Source organism: Alligator mississippiensis, chromosome 6 (assembly GCF_030867095.1).
Source record: "Alligator mississippiensis isolate rAllMis1 chromosome 6, rAllMis1, whole genome shotgun sequence".
Classification (NCBI taxonomy): Eukaryota; Metazoa; Chordata; order Crocodylia; family Alligatoridae; genus Alligator; species Alligator mississippiensis.
In genome coordinates this window covers 4,487,961-4,501,551 of record NC_081829.1, presented here as the reverse complement: position 1 = coordinate 4,501,551, position 13,591 = coordinate 4,487,961, and the positions used below count along the sequence as shown (strand labels likewise).

General features: G+C 62.1%; 2 protein-coding genes across 2 annotated transcripts; both read left to right on the top strand.

Moving 5' to 3' along the window:
* The first annotated feature begins 15 nt into the window (after window positions 1–15).
* On the top strand, window positions 16–4,004 carry PITHD1 (PITH domain containing 1). Its single transcript, XM_059729545.1, has 6 exons — window positions 16–234; window positions 322–365; window positions 441–518; window positions 1,134–1,238; window positions 1,858–1,966; window positions 3,150–4,004. The coding sequence occupies exons 1-6, from the start codon at window positions 16–18 to the stop codon at window positions 3,249–3,251; spliced, it is 657 nt and encodes a 218-aa protein (XP_059585528.1). The 3' UTR covers window positions 3,252–4,004.
* A 1,065-nt stretch (window positions 4,005–5,069) lies between these two features.
* LYPLA2 (lysophospholipase 2) lies at window positions 5,070–13,540 on the top strand. Its single transcript, XM_014605744.3, has 10 exons — window positions 5,070–5,176; window positions 7,197–7,303; window positions 7,718–7,749; window positions 8,333–8,398; window positions 9,617–9,664; window positions 9,890–9,960; window positions 10,157–10,230; window positions 10,500–10,601; window positions 10,804–10,980; window positions 11,540–13,540. The coding sequence occupies exons 2-10, from the start codon at window positions 7,226–7,228 to the stop codon at window positions 11,588–11,590; spliced, it is 699 nt and encodes a 232-aa protein (XP_014461230.1). The 5' UTR covers window positions 5,070–5,176; window positions 7,197–7,225; the 3' UTR covers window positions 11,591–13,540.
* Window positions 13,541–13,591: the final 51 nt, after the last annotated feature.

Sequence of the window (13,591 nt, the reverse complement as noted above, 5' to 3'; positions counted from 1 at the left end):
GCAGTGCGGCGAGCGATGGCGCACGGGCACGGGCACTCGCACGGGGAGGGCGGGTGCTGCGGCGCGGGGCCGGGGCCGGGGCCGGGGCCGGGGCCGGGGCCGGGCGCGGGGCCCTCGGGCTGGGGGCTGCACCTGCGCATCGACCGCGCCCGCCTGCAGTGCCTCAACGAGCGGCGCGAGGGTAGCGGCGCCTCCGTCTTCCGCGCCTGGGAGGAGCGCGGCGACCGCAGCCAGGTGCCCGGCGGGGGTGGGGCGGGAGGTCCCCGGGGCGGGGCCGGGCCGGGCCGGGCCGCCCCTAACCCCGTCTCGTGTGTCCCGCAGTTCGTGGAGAGCGACGAGGACGAGGAGCTGCTGTTCAACGTCCCGTGAGTGGCGCCCGTCTGCGGGAAGGCCCCGGGGGGCAGCGGGGCGGAGGGGCGCTGACCCGCCTGTCTCCGCAGGTTCACCGGCAACGTGAAGCTGAAGGCCGTCGTGGTGATGGGAGACGACGACGGCACGCACCCGGCGGAGATGCGGCTGTGAGTGGGGCGGGGCGGCGGGGCTCCCTTACCCGTTTTGCTTTGCCGAGCGAGCACGTGTGCGCTCGGTCAGCGCTCTGCAGGTTTCCGTCCCGCAGCGAAGAATTCCTCTCCCCGGGGCACGACCAGAGTCGTCGCGTCCCCACTCTGCAGGCGAACGGCGCCGAAGGCAGCTGTTCGGCCTCTTCCTCACGTCAGCGCTCGGATTAGAAACGGGAGTAGCCGATTCCATCTCCATGTCTCCTGCCACCGTTAGCGCTGTTTCTGCTCTGGAATCGCCCGGGGAGGAGCCGGCGCTCGAGTCCCTTGGCTTTCCGCTAGGGGCGGCTCCTCCCCCGCCTTTGCTCTGTCTAACGTCCCGGTATCTGAACTGCCTTCGTTATCGCCCGCAGACTGGCCTCCGTCTCGGTGTTGCAGCCGCGTCCCCAATTCTTTCCACGCGCTGTGTTTTATACGTAACCTGTGCCACGTGATTGCTGTTTTCCCAGCTTCTCCTCCTAGGGCCAAAGCCAGTTCCGCAGCCCGTTAGTGTGGGAGGATCAGGGGTGGGGGGAATAAACAGACAGACCGACGTGTGTTTTAATCACCCACCGCTGTCGTTTTCTCCACTCCCAGCTTCAAAAATACTCCGCACATGTCGTTTGATGATGCAGCCAGGGAACCAGATCAGATGTTCAGCCTGAATCGGGATATCACGGGGGTCCTGGAGTATCCCACTAAGTACGATACCTGTTCTTCACTTACGCTGCTTCCATTTGGATGCATTGGGACTGGGTGACTGGTGGCTCAGCGTCCTCTAGGCCGGCTTCTCTGAAGCAAATGTTGGTGGGGGAAGAGCAGGTCCTTCCTTCACGTTGAGACAAGGGAAGCTGTCTCTTGCAATGCTTCCCTGCACTTGCACTTGTTGGGTGAGGCCTCTGGTCCCTAAATGGTCTTGGAGATCCTTTTCCCCTGGGGAGGGGAGACCTTGATTGTAGGTAGGGGAATTGCCCAGGCTTCAAGTCCCTCTTAGCGCCCTGTCTCCTCACCATATACCTTAACAAGGATGAGAAGGGGTCTCCCTCTACTGCCCACACGTTGATTGGGGTGCTAGGTGCTTCCTTCACCCTTTGATGAAGCACCCCGAATGCTTGTTGGTGCATCGAGCGAATGGCTAAGACTGGGGACTACACCCAAGTGTCCTGCATGAGAGCGCTCGCTTGTTTTTCCCTAGCACAACAGGGCTTGCCCAACCTTGGCAGGCTAGCACTGAAGTGCTACTTCCCCCTGTGTCCGTGGTGGGCTGTGGCTGACTGGTTGCATTGCTCAATCCTAATCTTAGTCTGTTTTGTTCTTCCAGGATTGCCCGTTTCTCAAATGTTTACCACCTCTCCATCCACATTTCCAAGAACTTTGGAGCTGAGACGACAAAGATCTTTTATATAGGCCTAAAGGGAGAGTGGACAGAGGTGGGTGAGAACTAGGAAATGAACAAGACCGTGTACGGTCTGTCTGTCTTCTCCATGGCCCTTGCCAAGCTTTTTAATTGGGAGCGGTGGCCTAGTTCAGTGGTTCTCCACCTGTTTTTTAGCAGGACTCATTTGCCAAGATTGACTTGTCTTGACTCACACCACCCTGGCCATGCCGATGCCCAACCCACAGTCCTCTTCCCCCGGGGCCCTACTGGTGCCCCTCACTCCCAATCTGCAGTCCCCTGTGCCCCCCAGCTGCCCCCATCCTGTTTGGACCAGAGCGTGAGCAAGGAGTGCAGGCCCCTGTGTGTATGGGCTTGGGCCTGTGCCACCATGCCAAGCACACAGCTCTCTGCTGCAAAGGACTGCCCCTGTCTCCTTCCCCTGCTGAAGGGCCAGGCATCTTCTTCCCCCCCGACTCCCCCTGCCCTCATGCAGCCTTGCACCAGGCCACCGTCCCCAGTGCAGGCAGGCACACATGCACGCGTGCACACACACGCCCTCCAGAGAGTCTCCTGGACATCCATCCTCCTGCTCCCCATACTTACTGGCATCCAGTGGCTGGGCCTCCTCCCATGACCCAGCCTCTGTGCTATACACGTGCGCCTGCTGCCTCCAATTATCCCAAGCAGCTGCTTGCAAGCTGGAACACTGCCAGCCTTCAAGGGGAAACCCGCACTTTCATGGGTTTTCTGGGGACCTGCTCGTGACCCTTTCAAATGTTCTTGCAACCCACTTTTGGGGCATGACCCACCAGCTGAGAAACGCTCGCCTAGTTAACCTGTAGAACTGAACAGGAACCTAAACTGTCAGCTCCCTTTCCTGTGTCCCCGCCCAGTGGGAAGCTAATGGCAGTGCTGTGTTGAATTTCTTTGAGAACTATATTTTGTTACGGGCAGGGTTCTGTTTAACCCCTGGGTATGCATAGAAGAACCCTGCACCCTTGCAGGTACAGCAGTGGAAGGAAGCCCTCTAATCCAAAGCTGCTTGAGCTGGGACCGAAGCCTGGTGCCTCAGCAGCTGGCTCTGAATTTGGCGTGGGTAGCTTGTGGAAAGGGCTGGGGTGTTTACTTGTCTAGAAGTGAAATGGGAGAGGTTAGTAAGATCTTAATCAGCCTGTTTTGAAGGCAGCTGAGTTTTGCTGAGCTCTTGATTCAACAAATGGTGTCTCTTGATTCAGGCCCGTCGCCATGAAGTGACCATCTGCAATTATGAAGCAGCAGCCAACCCAGCTGATCACAAACTTGAACAGCTCATGCCACAAACCCACTTCATTTCCTAATGGCATTGTCAACCCTCCCAAAGGCCGTGGGTATCCGTATATAGAGTTGATGGACCGAGTCAGAAGAAAACAGATTCTTGAGAGTTGAAATAGCTTTATTTTGTGGTGTTTGCCTTGGAGAGCAGAATGGAGTCTCTGCAGAGTTAGTTGATAAGGGCAACCATATGCAGTGTCCTGAAGAACCTGACTAGGATCTGGCCTTGGAGCTTGTCACTTAGGCAGAGGGGCAATCTAGTGGCCTGATATTACTTGCATTTCTGATTGTCAAAGAATATTTTGAGGCTCTCGCTATTATGGCCTAATCTTCAAGATTCGTCATGAGCAGTGGAACAGCCTCTTACCTGTCCCTGCTGCTTTACTAGGGGTGTGTTGGGGGTGGAGTTTGAGCCTAATAATGACTTGATGTGGTATTCGATTGTATTGAGGATAAGGAAATGGCAAGCTAAAAACTGCCTCTTGAGAATCTGCTTCTCCCTGAATTCCCATAAACCTAACGTCTGAGGAAAGCTAATAAGGGCGTGGGGGTGATGCGGGATTCTTTAATACCTAAGTAAATGTGAAGATCCATGATTATGTAGTTGGGGTTGGTGGAAAGTATTCAAAGCACTGTGTTTGTAAACGAAGTTGTATTGGCTTCTGTGGAACCTCTTCTCCATGTCGGAAGCCAGAAAGCTGGAGCCCTAGTCCTACTCTAGGCACAACTTTCGAACTCCGGCAGTTTGTTTTTTCTTAATAAACCTATGGCAGATGTCATTGTGTCTTCTTGTATCCTTCCTTGCTGCGACTCCCTGCCTGTGATCGGAGACACGCTACGGGCCGTTCTGTGATTTACATTTAAACCGTGTGCTTAGTTACTACTGAAAGCTGTTGATGGGAAAGTAGAAAGAAGGTTATGACAACTGGCAGGAGCGTTACTTCACCTGAAGAGGAATGCCTTGTGGTTGCACTTGCTCCACGCAGCTGTGCTAACAAGGCATTTACACTGAAGTGGTGCTCAGCTTCCTGCCCACCCGCTGGGCTGTGGGTTCAGGGAAGTGGTGGGGGAGCAGTGCCAGCACTTGGCCCCCGCTCCCCCACACCAGCTGTTCAGGCCTGCGGGTCGTGCTGGAGGCTAGAGGACAGTCCCACACACAGGAGTGAGCGCAGCCCCGTGCCGCTGGTCCAGCCCCTGGGGCAGGGAGGGAGAGCACAACTGTCAGGGCAGGGCAGGGCAGTGCTCAATGCAAGATCGATCCCCCCGTCAGCGCCTGGATAGTACTGCAGGATTCTGTAGGTACCAAGCGCGGGAACGAACCGGGGCTGAAGTCCAGCCGTTCCCCCCGAGCTGCACAAACAGGGGTGTTGGCAAATGACTTGCATCCTGTTAACCTCCTCCTCCTCCTCCAACAGCTGGAGCAATCAAAGCATTAATTGCAGAGTCCCGCATCCTCAGGAGGGGTGATGATGTGGCAGGCGGCCCACTTAGCACCTGCTTCCTGCTTCGCCCAGGCCATGAGGAAAGCACTGGATCTTCCTGTCTTGATTGCTTCACAGTGCTGCCAGGGGCACTGGTTCGTATTGCAAAAGTCCCAGTTTTTGCAGTGGGAAATACGGCAGCTCCACGTGTGTGCGTTACTGATCTCCCCACGCCTTCAATCCGCACTGACGCCGCACCGGACCTGCCAGCTACTGGGTCAGGCCCGAGGGCCGGGCCGAGCCGGGCCGGGCGATTGTATCGGGCCCGGCGGGATGGGGGAGGGGCGGGGACCAACACGGCGGCCCCGCCCCCAGCTTCCGGGTCGCGGCGTAGAGGCGCGCGTGTCGTCACTTCCGCTGGGCTGAACCTCGCGCGACCCCTCCGCGAGGCTGCCGGAAGTTGCGCTGCGCCCAGTGTCTGAGCGCCGGGGGAGAGCGCAGCGGAGCGGGCCCCGCGGAGCCACACGGAGGTGCGCACCCCCCCCCCCGGGCGAGGTGGGCGCGTCCGGCCCTAGCGGGCCAGCGGGGAGGCGGGATGTACCATGTGAGGGGGAGGGGGGTGCGGGGCCGGGGAGGATCCTGCTTCCCTGTGTGTTTTGCCTCCGGGAGAGCCGGGGACGCGGTTTGCAGCCGCCCGCGCTGCAGGCAGGGTTGTGGCGCCTCCCTGGCTGCCTGCAGTGTTGGCCAGCAGCTTTTGCAAGAGGCCGCCGGGGGCCCCGGCCCGTGCGAGCCCGCCCCTCACCTTCCCTTCCCTTCCCTCAGCTCCCTGTCGCGCCCTGGCCCCCAGCAGCGCTTCGAGGGGTGCCCGCGTTTCGGTTTCGGGGGCGACGCGGTGACCCCCCTCGCCAGACCTCGGCGGCTTTTTAAAGGAAACCTCTCGCATTTTATCCTGGCCCGAAGCGCGGCCACGGGCCCCCGGGCGTCTCGGGTCTCGTCCTCGGCGCCCGCGGCTCGCCCCGCAGGCGAGGGTCCGGCCCCGGGGAGACGCGGCAGCCGCGGCGGCGTCGTGCAGTTGCGTTGGCTCGGTCCGTGCCGGGAGCGGGGCCGTCTGCGGTCACGTCCGGCTGGGGGCACCTGAGAGAGCCCACGCCCCTCCCTGCCCGGGCAGGGCTCGCACTCGATGATCCGTCACGGTCCGAGCATCCCGGACGGGCCCCGGAGACGGGGTTTGCCCCAGGCCAGGGGGCCGTTGTGGGGTGTCCGCATGGGCCGGGGGCTGCAGGGCTCTCCTCCGCTGGCCGGAGCCCAGGCGGGTCCTCCCAGCCTGCTCTGCCCGCCGCTGGGAACAAAGGGCCACGCGGTACGATTTATTAGCGCCGTAAAGCGCTCGGCGCCTGAGAGCAGGAGGCAGCACCTGCCTCGCAGTCCTGCTTGACGCGGGGCCATGGCCTGCCTCCGGGCGCCACGCGGGGAGGGATGCCGAGGCAGCCCCAGCCCGCGTCGCCCTCCCCGCGTTGTCACCGGGGATATAAATACCCTTGACCTTAAGATGCAACACAAAGGAGCAGGAGCTAATTTTAACCCCCGGGGCTGCTGCTAAGTGGGAAGTGTTTGCTGATTCCTGTCTTGGTGTTGTCGGGCTGGCGTCAAAGCTGTTCCGTCGCAATGAAATAGGAGCCGCGGACTCCCCCTGCGCCGTCCTTCGCGCTGAGTTTCACGGGGCCGGGGGTAGGTGCGTGGGGGGCCGTGTCCGGAGAGAGGGCACGACCGCAGCTGGAACCAGCAGGTTTCAGGGTGACCGTTTGAAGGGCAGGGACTATGACTGTTGTGGCCCTCGGGGACGGGTTCGCAAGGGAGAATCGAGGAGCTGCTGCCCGTTCTCCCTCCATGCCAGAGGTTCGGTCCCAGAGGTTTGCCATTCCCGTGGGGTTGCACTGCTCCACGTAGGTCCCTGTGTCCAGCCCACGGCTCTGCTCCCCCCGGCACAGTCCGACCAGCCGTGGCTCTGTGCAGACCAAGCCCCGTGCTGGTTTCGAGGAGGTGCTGAGGCCTAGGAGAGGATACAGGGACCGATCAGAGGCCTTAGAGTAGCAGCCAGAGCGTTTCCTTCCCCAATGCAGCAGTGGGTGTCTGGTTGCTGGGGGGAGGCCGCCCCTGAGCTTGCTGCATTTCTTTCATTTCCTGAGGAAGCTGCCAGGCTGAGCGCCCTGGCCCGCTGCGCCCTCAGCCAGGCAGGAGCAGGTTGGCTTTTCCAGCCACATCCTGCCAGCCCACCTTGCTCCTGCCCTGTGGGGAGGAGGAGAGCAGAAGTCTGTGGCCCAGGCAACCCCCGGCCTTTCAGGCGAGGTGGTTCCGTAGATGCGGGTCCCTAGGAGCTGGACCGAGCCCTTCAGCTCCCCTGGTGCCACCGCGTGGCTGGCCTGGCTTCCCGTCCTGCTGAGCTGAGCTAGCAAGGGGCAGGTGAAAGGCTCTGCCGGGCATCTCCAGACCCCCAAGACGCCTGGGCTGGAGTGCGGGGACCCCTCATCTGACCAGGAGTGTCTCCCACAGGTGCCCGCCGTCGGAGTCCCTTCCAGTGTATGTGTGGTAACAACATGTCTGTCCCCCTCCTGGCTGATGCAGTGACTGTCTCGGGGGCAGAGCGGGAGACTGCAGCGGTAAGGACACACTCTGCATGTGGCCTGGGCTGGTGGGGGGGACCTGCTGGCGTACTGCTTTCCTGGCAGTAGTGGAGGGCACATGGCCATGGGCACCGTTTTCATCCAGCTTTAAACCCCCAGGGGATGGGTTTTCTGTCCCCCACCGGGAGTGATTCCTGCAGAAATGCCCACCCACCCTCTCCTGGGCTCCACAGCCTTCAGAGCGACAGGTCCAAGCAGTGTCCCGAGGCTGCTGGGTCAGGAAATTGGATCACGACAACCCACATTCCTGCCGCACCTTGGCCCGTCCAGCCCCAGGCTGCGGGGGCACCTTGGCTGGCTTCCGCGTGGCACCCGTGGATCCTGCGTGGGCCTCTCATGGCTCCTGAGTGAGCCCATGCCCTGGCTAATTCTCCTCTCTTGCTTTCACAGGTCATCTTTTTACATGGGCTGGGAGACACAGGGTGAGCGCTGCTGGGGCCAGGGCCTGGGCCTGGGCCTGGTGGGAGGGCAGCGCCCTTGATGCTGCCTGGTTGAAAGCGCCGTGCTGACGGCAGGGAGCCAACAGCTTCACCCTGACAGATCCTTGTCCAGGGTGCTGGCGGCTGCGGGCGGGCGGGCAGGGAATGCAGGCTCTGCTGTGGCTGTGTCCGGTCTGGATTTCACCTGTAGCACGTGCTGTTTCCAGCTCTCCCCCATACGCAGTCAGCCCTGACCCACCAACCTCCTCCCTCCCCAGGCAGGGTTTCAGGGCCAATCTGCTCTCTCTCTGGGAGCCAACCCCAGCCATGTGCTTTTGGGCTTGGCAGGACTTGGGGCCAGCTGGAAGCTTTAGGCTGGGGGATTAAGGGTTTAATGGAGGAGACAGTGAGGCCCTTGCTGAACTGGTGCTAGGATATGAGAGCAGGTTGGGGGTGGGGAGGAATCTCTGCTCTGGAGCAGGTGTTCCTGCCAGGGCAGGTCTGGGCAGGGGCACCAGGGCTGCTGCTCTGTGGGGAGGTGTCCTGCCAACAGGCAAGGCCTGAGCGCTCTCTCTCACCCCCTCAGGCACAGCTGGGCTGACGCGCTGTCCTCCATCCGACTCCCCTACGTGAAATACATCTGCCCTCATGCGTGAGTATCGCTGCCATCTGTGGCCGAGACCATCTGCTGGCGGGTGGGGACTGCACGGACCATCTCGCTGGAGCCCGCCCCGCACTGGCGCTGCTGCTCCCAGGCTGTGTGAGGCTTTGCTCTAGCCCCAGTGAGATGCAAAGGCCCTTGCTCCCACCCTGCAGCAGGGACTGCAGACTGAGCTGGCAGCTCTGTCCTGTGCCCCAGCCCCTTGCCCCTGTGGGTCTTTCCCCACAAACCCCAGCTGCGACACTGCACCTAAAGCAGTGAGCAGAGCTCTCCAAGGGGGCTGCCTCCAACCAGGCTCACCCCTCCCCTGTGGACTCTGGCACTGGCTAAACTCCTTGGGCAGCGGCAGGGAGGGGCCTGGAGGCCTTGGGCCTGGAGCACAGGCCTTGTTGCCGTGCACCACAGGGCTGGGGTGGGATTCCGGCTCTCTGGTGCATGGGCTGCAGCCGTGAGAGGACACTGCTCTCTCCTAGTCAGTCTGGCGGGGACCCAGCGTGCAGCGTCCCAGGCCAGGTTTGCCATCCTGAAGAGGTCTCAGGCCAGGCCACATCTTGCCAGAGGGCATAGGCAGCATCTCCCCAGCTCCCAAGAGCGGGGGGGACAACCACAGGGAAGCCTCCTCCAGCTGGGCCCCTCCCCAGCATGGACTTGGGCTGGGTCCTCTTGGCCAGGCAGAGCTACTTGGTGGGAGCTGCTGCTGCTGCCCCACTCTACTCCCCCACCCCGGGGCTGCAGGGCGCATTGGGCTCAGGCCCATCCCTGAGGAGTCAGGCCGGGGCTGTGGAAGTACCTGCCCCCCTGCTGGGGCCCTCGAGGTCCAAACAGCATTGCCTGTGCCACCTACCTCGCTGTGGCTGCTGATGCTTGGATGACCCCGTGCCGGCCAAGGGGGGTAAGCACCAGCCCAGTGTCAGCGTCTCCCCAGCTTGGCAGTGCCAAACAGCACCAGCGCTGAATACCTATGTCCCAGGGGGGCTGCTTGGCAACAGCACAACACAGCCACCTGCCTAGGAACAACGTCAGCCTTGGCGGGAGTCTCAAGGGGCCGTGGCAAGGAGTCCAGCCACCCCTCAGGCTGCGCTGTGCTGTGTTGGCTGCTTGCTGCCCTTGAGGTGCAGCCTCTCGGGGACCCAAGGCAGCTCTCCCTGCTGCCTGCGCCAGGGCGCCTTCCCTCTTTGCCAGGCCTAACCATCTGTTTCCTCCCTGCAGGCCCCGGATCCCTGTCACCCTCAATATGAAGATGGTCATGCCCTCCTGGTCAGTCCCTACTGGGGGAGACCCACATGAGGGGGACCCAGGAGGGTGGGGGAGTCCCAGGGTGAAAGTCCCTCATGGGTTTTGGTAGGAGGGGGGCAAGGGCAAGGGCAAAAGCTTGAGCCCAGCCTAGGGGGTGGAGGGAGGAGAAAGGGGAATAGCTTGAGCCCAAGGCAGGGGAGCAGCCTCTGCCTGTCCCCATGTGGCTGATCCTCCTGCTGCTCCCAGGTTTGACTTGATGGGACTGAGCCCAGATGCGCCAGAGGATGAAGCTGGAATCAAGAAAGCTGCTGAGAACAGTAAGTGGGTGCAGGGCTGGGCCAAGCCGGGCTGGGGACCCTCCAAGCCAGGCCTTGCCTTCCCCTTCTGCCTACGCTGAGGACTGAGTGGCCTTTGCTCCCGGCGTGCTCATTGCACATGGCTCTGGCAAGCACATTGGGAAGCCCTTGTGGCCTGGCTACCTTGCCCTGCTAACCCCTGCCTGCCTCCTTGCAGTCAAAGCCATCATTGAGCATGAGGTGAAGAATGGGATCCCACCCAACCGCATCATCCTGGGGGGCTTCTCGCAGGTGAGTGGGGCCAGCAGGTGTAATGGTGTGGGAGGGGACACATGTTGTGTCACTGGCCCCAGTTCCCTGTCCTGGAGTCACGGGCATGGAGGGCAATGGCTGGGGAGTGGCGGCAGCGCCTCAGCCCCAAGGGGTGGCTGGCGGGGGCTGATGGGTGTGGTTGCTGCCCTCTCAGCAGTGGGTGGGAGCTGCTGTCCCCTCAGAGCCTCCTTCCCCCTGGAAAGGGGCTCCCTGCTCTGACACTTGCTCCTCTGCTGTCCCTGTCCCAGGGCGGTGCGTTGTCGCTGTACACGGCGCTTACCTGCCAGCACCAGCTTGCCGGCATCGTGGCACTCAGCTGCTGGCTTCCGCTGCACAAGACTTTCCCTCAGGTACCGTTCTGTGTCTGCATCTGCACATCTCTCTTGTTCCCAACTATCCCATGTGGGGTGCGAGCTGAGGAAGAGCACCTTTGCTGCCCCTTCTGCCTTGGGAAGCCCAAGCACTCAGTGCTTGCAGGGGTGGCCCAGCACAGCCCCCAGAAGGGCCCTGCCATCCCCCGTGCACCCCTGAGCCCTGGCCTCTGCCCCACAGGCAGCAAGTAACAGCGTGAACAAGGACATCGCCATCCTGCAGTGCCATGGGGAGATGGACCCCATGATCCCTGTCCGCTTTGGGGCCCTCACTGCCGAGAAGCTCAAGTCAGTTGTCACCCCCACCAAGGTGCAGTTCAGAACCTACCCCGGCGTCATGCACAGCTCCTGCCCGCAGGTCAGTGCCAGTCACAGCGGTTCCCAGGGGTTGTCCCCCCCACACTTCCCAGGGTCTCGCGTGCATCTTGCCATGAGTCCTAGATACACATCTCCCCCATGGAGTGGCTCAGGCATGTCCTCACCTTCACCAGAGGCCACAGCTCCTAGCTGGCAGCAGCCTGGGGAGTCCATGAGGAGGCTGGGGGGTGGGACGGGCGCATCATTTACTAGGACCTGTAGTTCATGCCTAGTCTTGAAGCAGGGACACTTTGCCTACAGCAGCCCGTAGTCTTTCTAGTGAAGCCTCAGGGGCCCGAGCTTCCCTTGAGCCTGGCAGAAGTGGGAAGACCCTCCTAGGCAGGGGGCAGGCCCAGGCTGGAGCAGACATGGGGAGTACAGTCCTTTGCCCACTTGTGTGGGGGGCAGGGGGTCTGCCTTGGCATAAGGCTGCCCTGGGCCCAGCTGTGGACTGGGAGTGCCCGACTTGGAGCCCCACAGCACTCGGCATGGGCCCCTGCCCTGCAGCGCCCACAGGCTGGGGCAGCACCTGTGTGACGGGGCTCTGGCGCTGTGCGCAGGAAATGCTGGCCGTGAAGGAGTTCATTGAGAAACTGCTGCCCCGGATCTGAGCACAGCCACTCAAGACTGTCGCGGGGAAGGACGCGGAGGTCACGGCCGCCGACCTCGCGCCCCAGACCCGGCCGCTGCAACCGGAAGCCATGGCAACCAACCTCGCCTCCACTCGCGCCCTTCCTCCTCCTGCCTCTGCCCGGGGCATGGGGCTGTCGCCCTGGTGCCCAGAGCCGAGCGGAGCTTTCCCTAGGGCTCCTGCCTCGGACCGTGCACCGTGCGTTCCCCTCCCTGCCCTCATGCTCATTGCCCCTGGCGGGTCTCCCTCCCTTGGTTCTCCCTGGCTCCAGCCCTGGGCGCAGTGTGCACAGGCTGGGGCCCTCTGGGTTTTCTCTGCTGTTACAGTGTTATGGGGGTGTCTGCGGAAGCCGGGGGGGTGCTGGCCCCCGCTGCCCCAGGCACAGCCCCACACCAGCCTCATACAGATAATCGCCCCTTCCCACCACTCGCAATCTGCGCCTGCTGGGTACTGGCCCTGCAGGCAAAGACAAATCCCTGCCGTTTACAGCCAGCTCCCTGGCACGGGGGCTGCCCAGGTGCTGGCCTGATCCTCTATATCTCTCGCTGCTACTCCTTCCCTCATTGCAAGGCCAAGGCAGGGAGTGGGGAAGTCTCAAGCTGCCAGGACCTGCTGCAGGCTGGGATTGCCGCCAGCTGGGCTCACTCCCACCCTCACCTCACCAGCATCTGCCCCAGGACAACCGTGGCCTGGGCTAGCGCAGCCCCTGCTCAGCCCTCTCCTGGGTAAGGGCCCTGCCCTCTTTACTTTAAGCAGTAGATGGTCTCACAGCCTCCTGCTGGGCCAAGGCAGGGCCTGGGGTGAAAGCCACCCTACTTAAGGGCCTGCTTCTCTCTGGGAAAGCAGTCCCTGGAGCTGGCAGGAGTGGCCTGCAGGTGCAGGTTCCAAGGCCCCCCACACTCCCAAGCTGTGCCAGCCTCTCTGAGCCCTCCCCCTAGCCAGGCCCTTCCAGCTGAGGGCTGGACTCTCAACACCTCTCCCCTCCCGTCTGCTGAGGTGGCCTGAGGGGCTTGCTGTTGAGCAGCACCAGCCCCGTCCCCCATGGGCTGAGCCTGCAGTGGTCTTGGCCCTGACCCCAGCCGGGTGCTGGAGCTGAGCGGCACGTGTCTTTTACACAAACGTCCGAGGCTAAGGGCTGAAGTCTTACTCCCACTGCCTACACTCCAGACCCAGCAGCCTCCTGCTGCATGTACCGTGCATGACCCCTCCCCTGCCTGGGGGCACCAAGCTGGCAGCACCAGCGGAGCAAGGGGATACTTGCCCCCATTGCATGCTGGAGCCTGCCCTGTACAAGTGTGGGGCAGAGCATGGCTGGGGTCTGCAGGATTGCAAGAGGGACTGCTGGGTCCTGGCAGGGGAGAAGAGGAGTAGCTGGGCCCTAAATTAGGTCAGGCTCCCCCAGGCCAGGCTGCGGGGAGCATAAGACTGGTGCACAGTGGCAGCTGCCACCTCACTCCCCAGCCAAGCCCCCGCTGCGCACAGCAATAACCCTTCTAGAGCCTCAGCTGGGGCAGGCCCAGTGGGGACCTCATGGCCACAGCCCCCCTCCTTGCTTTGGGCTCCATCCTGCTGGTCACAGCTGCCCCCTGCTCGCCAACCCGGTCAGAGGCACAAGGGTGGGGTGGACAGAGGGAGCAGCAGCCCCCCTGGAGGCTGGGACGGTCCTCACCCACTACCTGTGCAGCAGGGATCAGTGGGTCTGGCCCTGGCGCCCCCTCGCTCTTGGCCTGGCCCTGTCCAAGGCATTCCACGCAGCTGCTCGGTGCCTGGGGGGGCACCGCCCAGAGCCCCCAGGAGCTGGGCAGAGGCGCTGTCCATTCCACACACGGTTTTTATTTTCTCTCGTCTTCCTTGTATGTGTTTTAGGTTATTTTTTGGGTGGTTATTTTCCCCCTCCTGTTCCAGAGATTAAATAAACCATGGACCTCTCCCACGGGCCTGAGCTGGCATCTTTCCTGCAGGGAGCTCTGCTCAGGGCCCC

Bases quoted from the DNA above. Each gene is read 5' to 3' on its own strand.
- LYPLA2 (XM_014605744.3), top strand. From the start codon at position 7,226: ATGTGTGGTAACAACATGTCTGTCCCCCTCCTGGCTGATGCAGTGACT. The intron at 7,304-7,717 runs GTAAGGACACAC...TTGCTTTCACAG, and splicing joins CAGAGCGGGAGACTGCAGCG to GTCATCTTTTTACATGGGCT. The intron at 8,399-9,616 runs GTGAGTATCGCT...TCCTCCCTGCAG, and splicing joins AAATACATCTGCCCTCATGC to GCCCCGGATCCCTGTCACCC.
- PITHD1 (XM_059729545.1), top strand. From the start codon at position 16: ATGGCGCACGGGCACGGGCACTCGCACGGGGAGGGCGGGTGCTGCGGC. The intron at 519-1,133 runs GTGAGTGGGGCG...CTCCACTCCCAG, and splicing joins CACCCGGCGGAGATGCGGCT to CTTCAAAAATACTCCGCACA. The intron at 1,239-1,857 runs GTACGATACCTG...TTGTTCTTCCAG, and splicing joins GTCCTGGAGTATCCCACTAA to GATTGCCCGTTTCTCAAATG.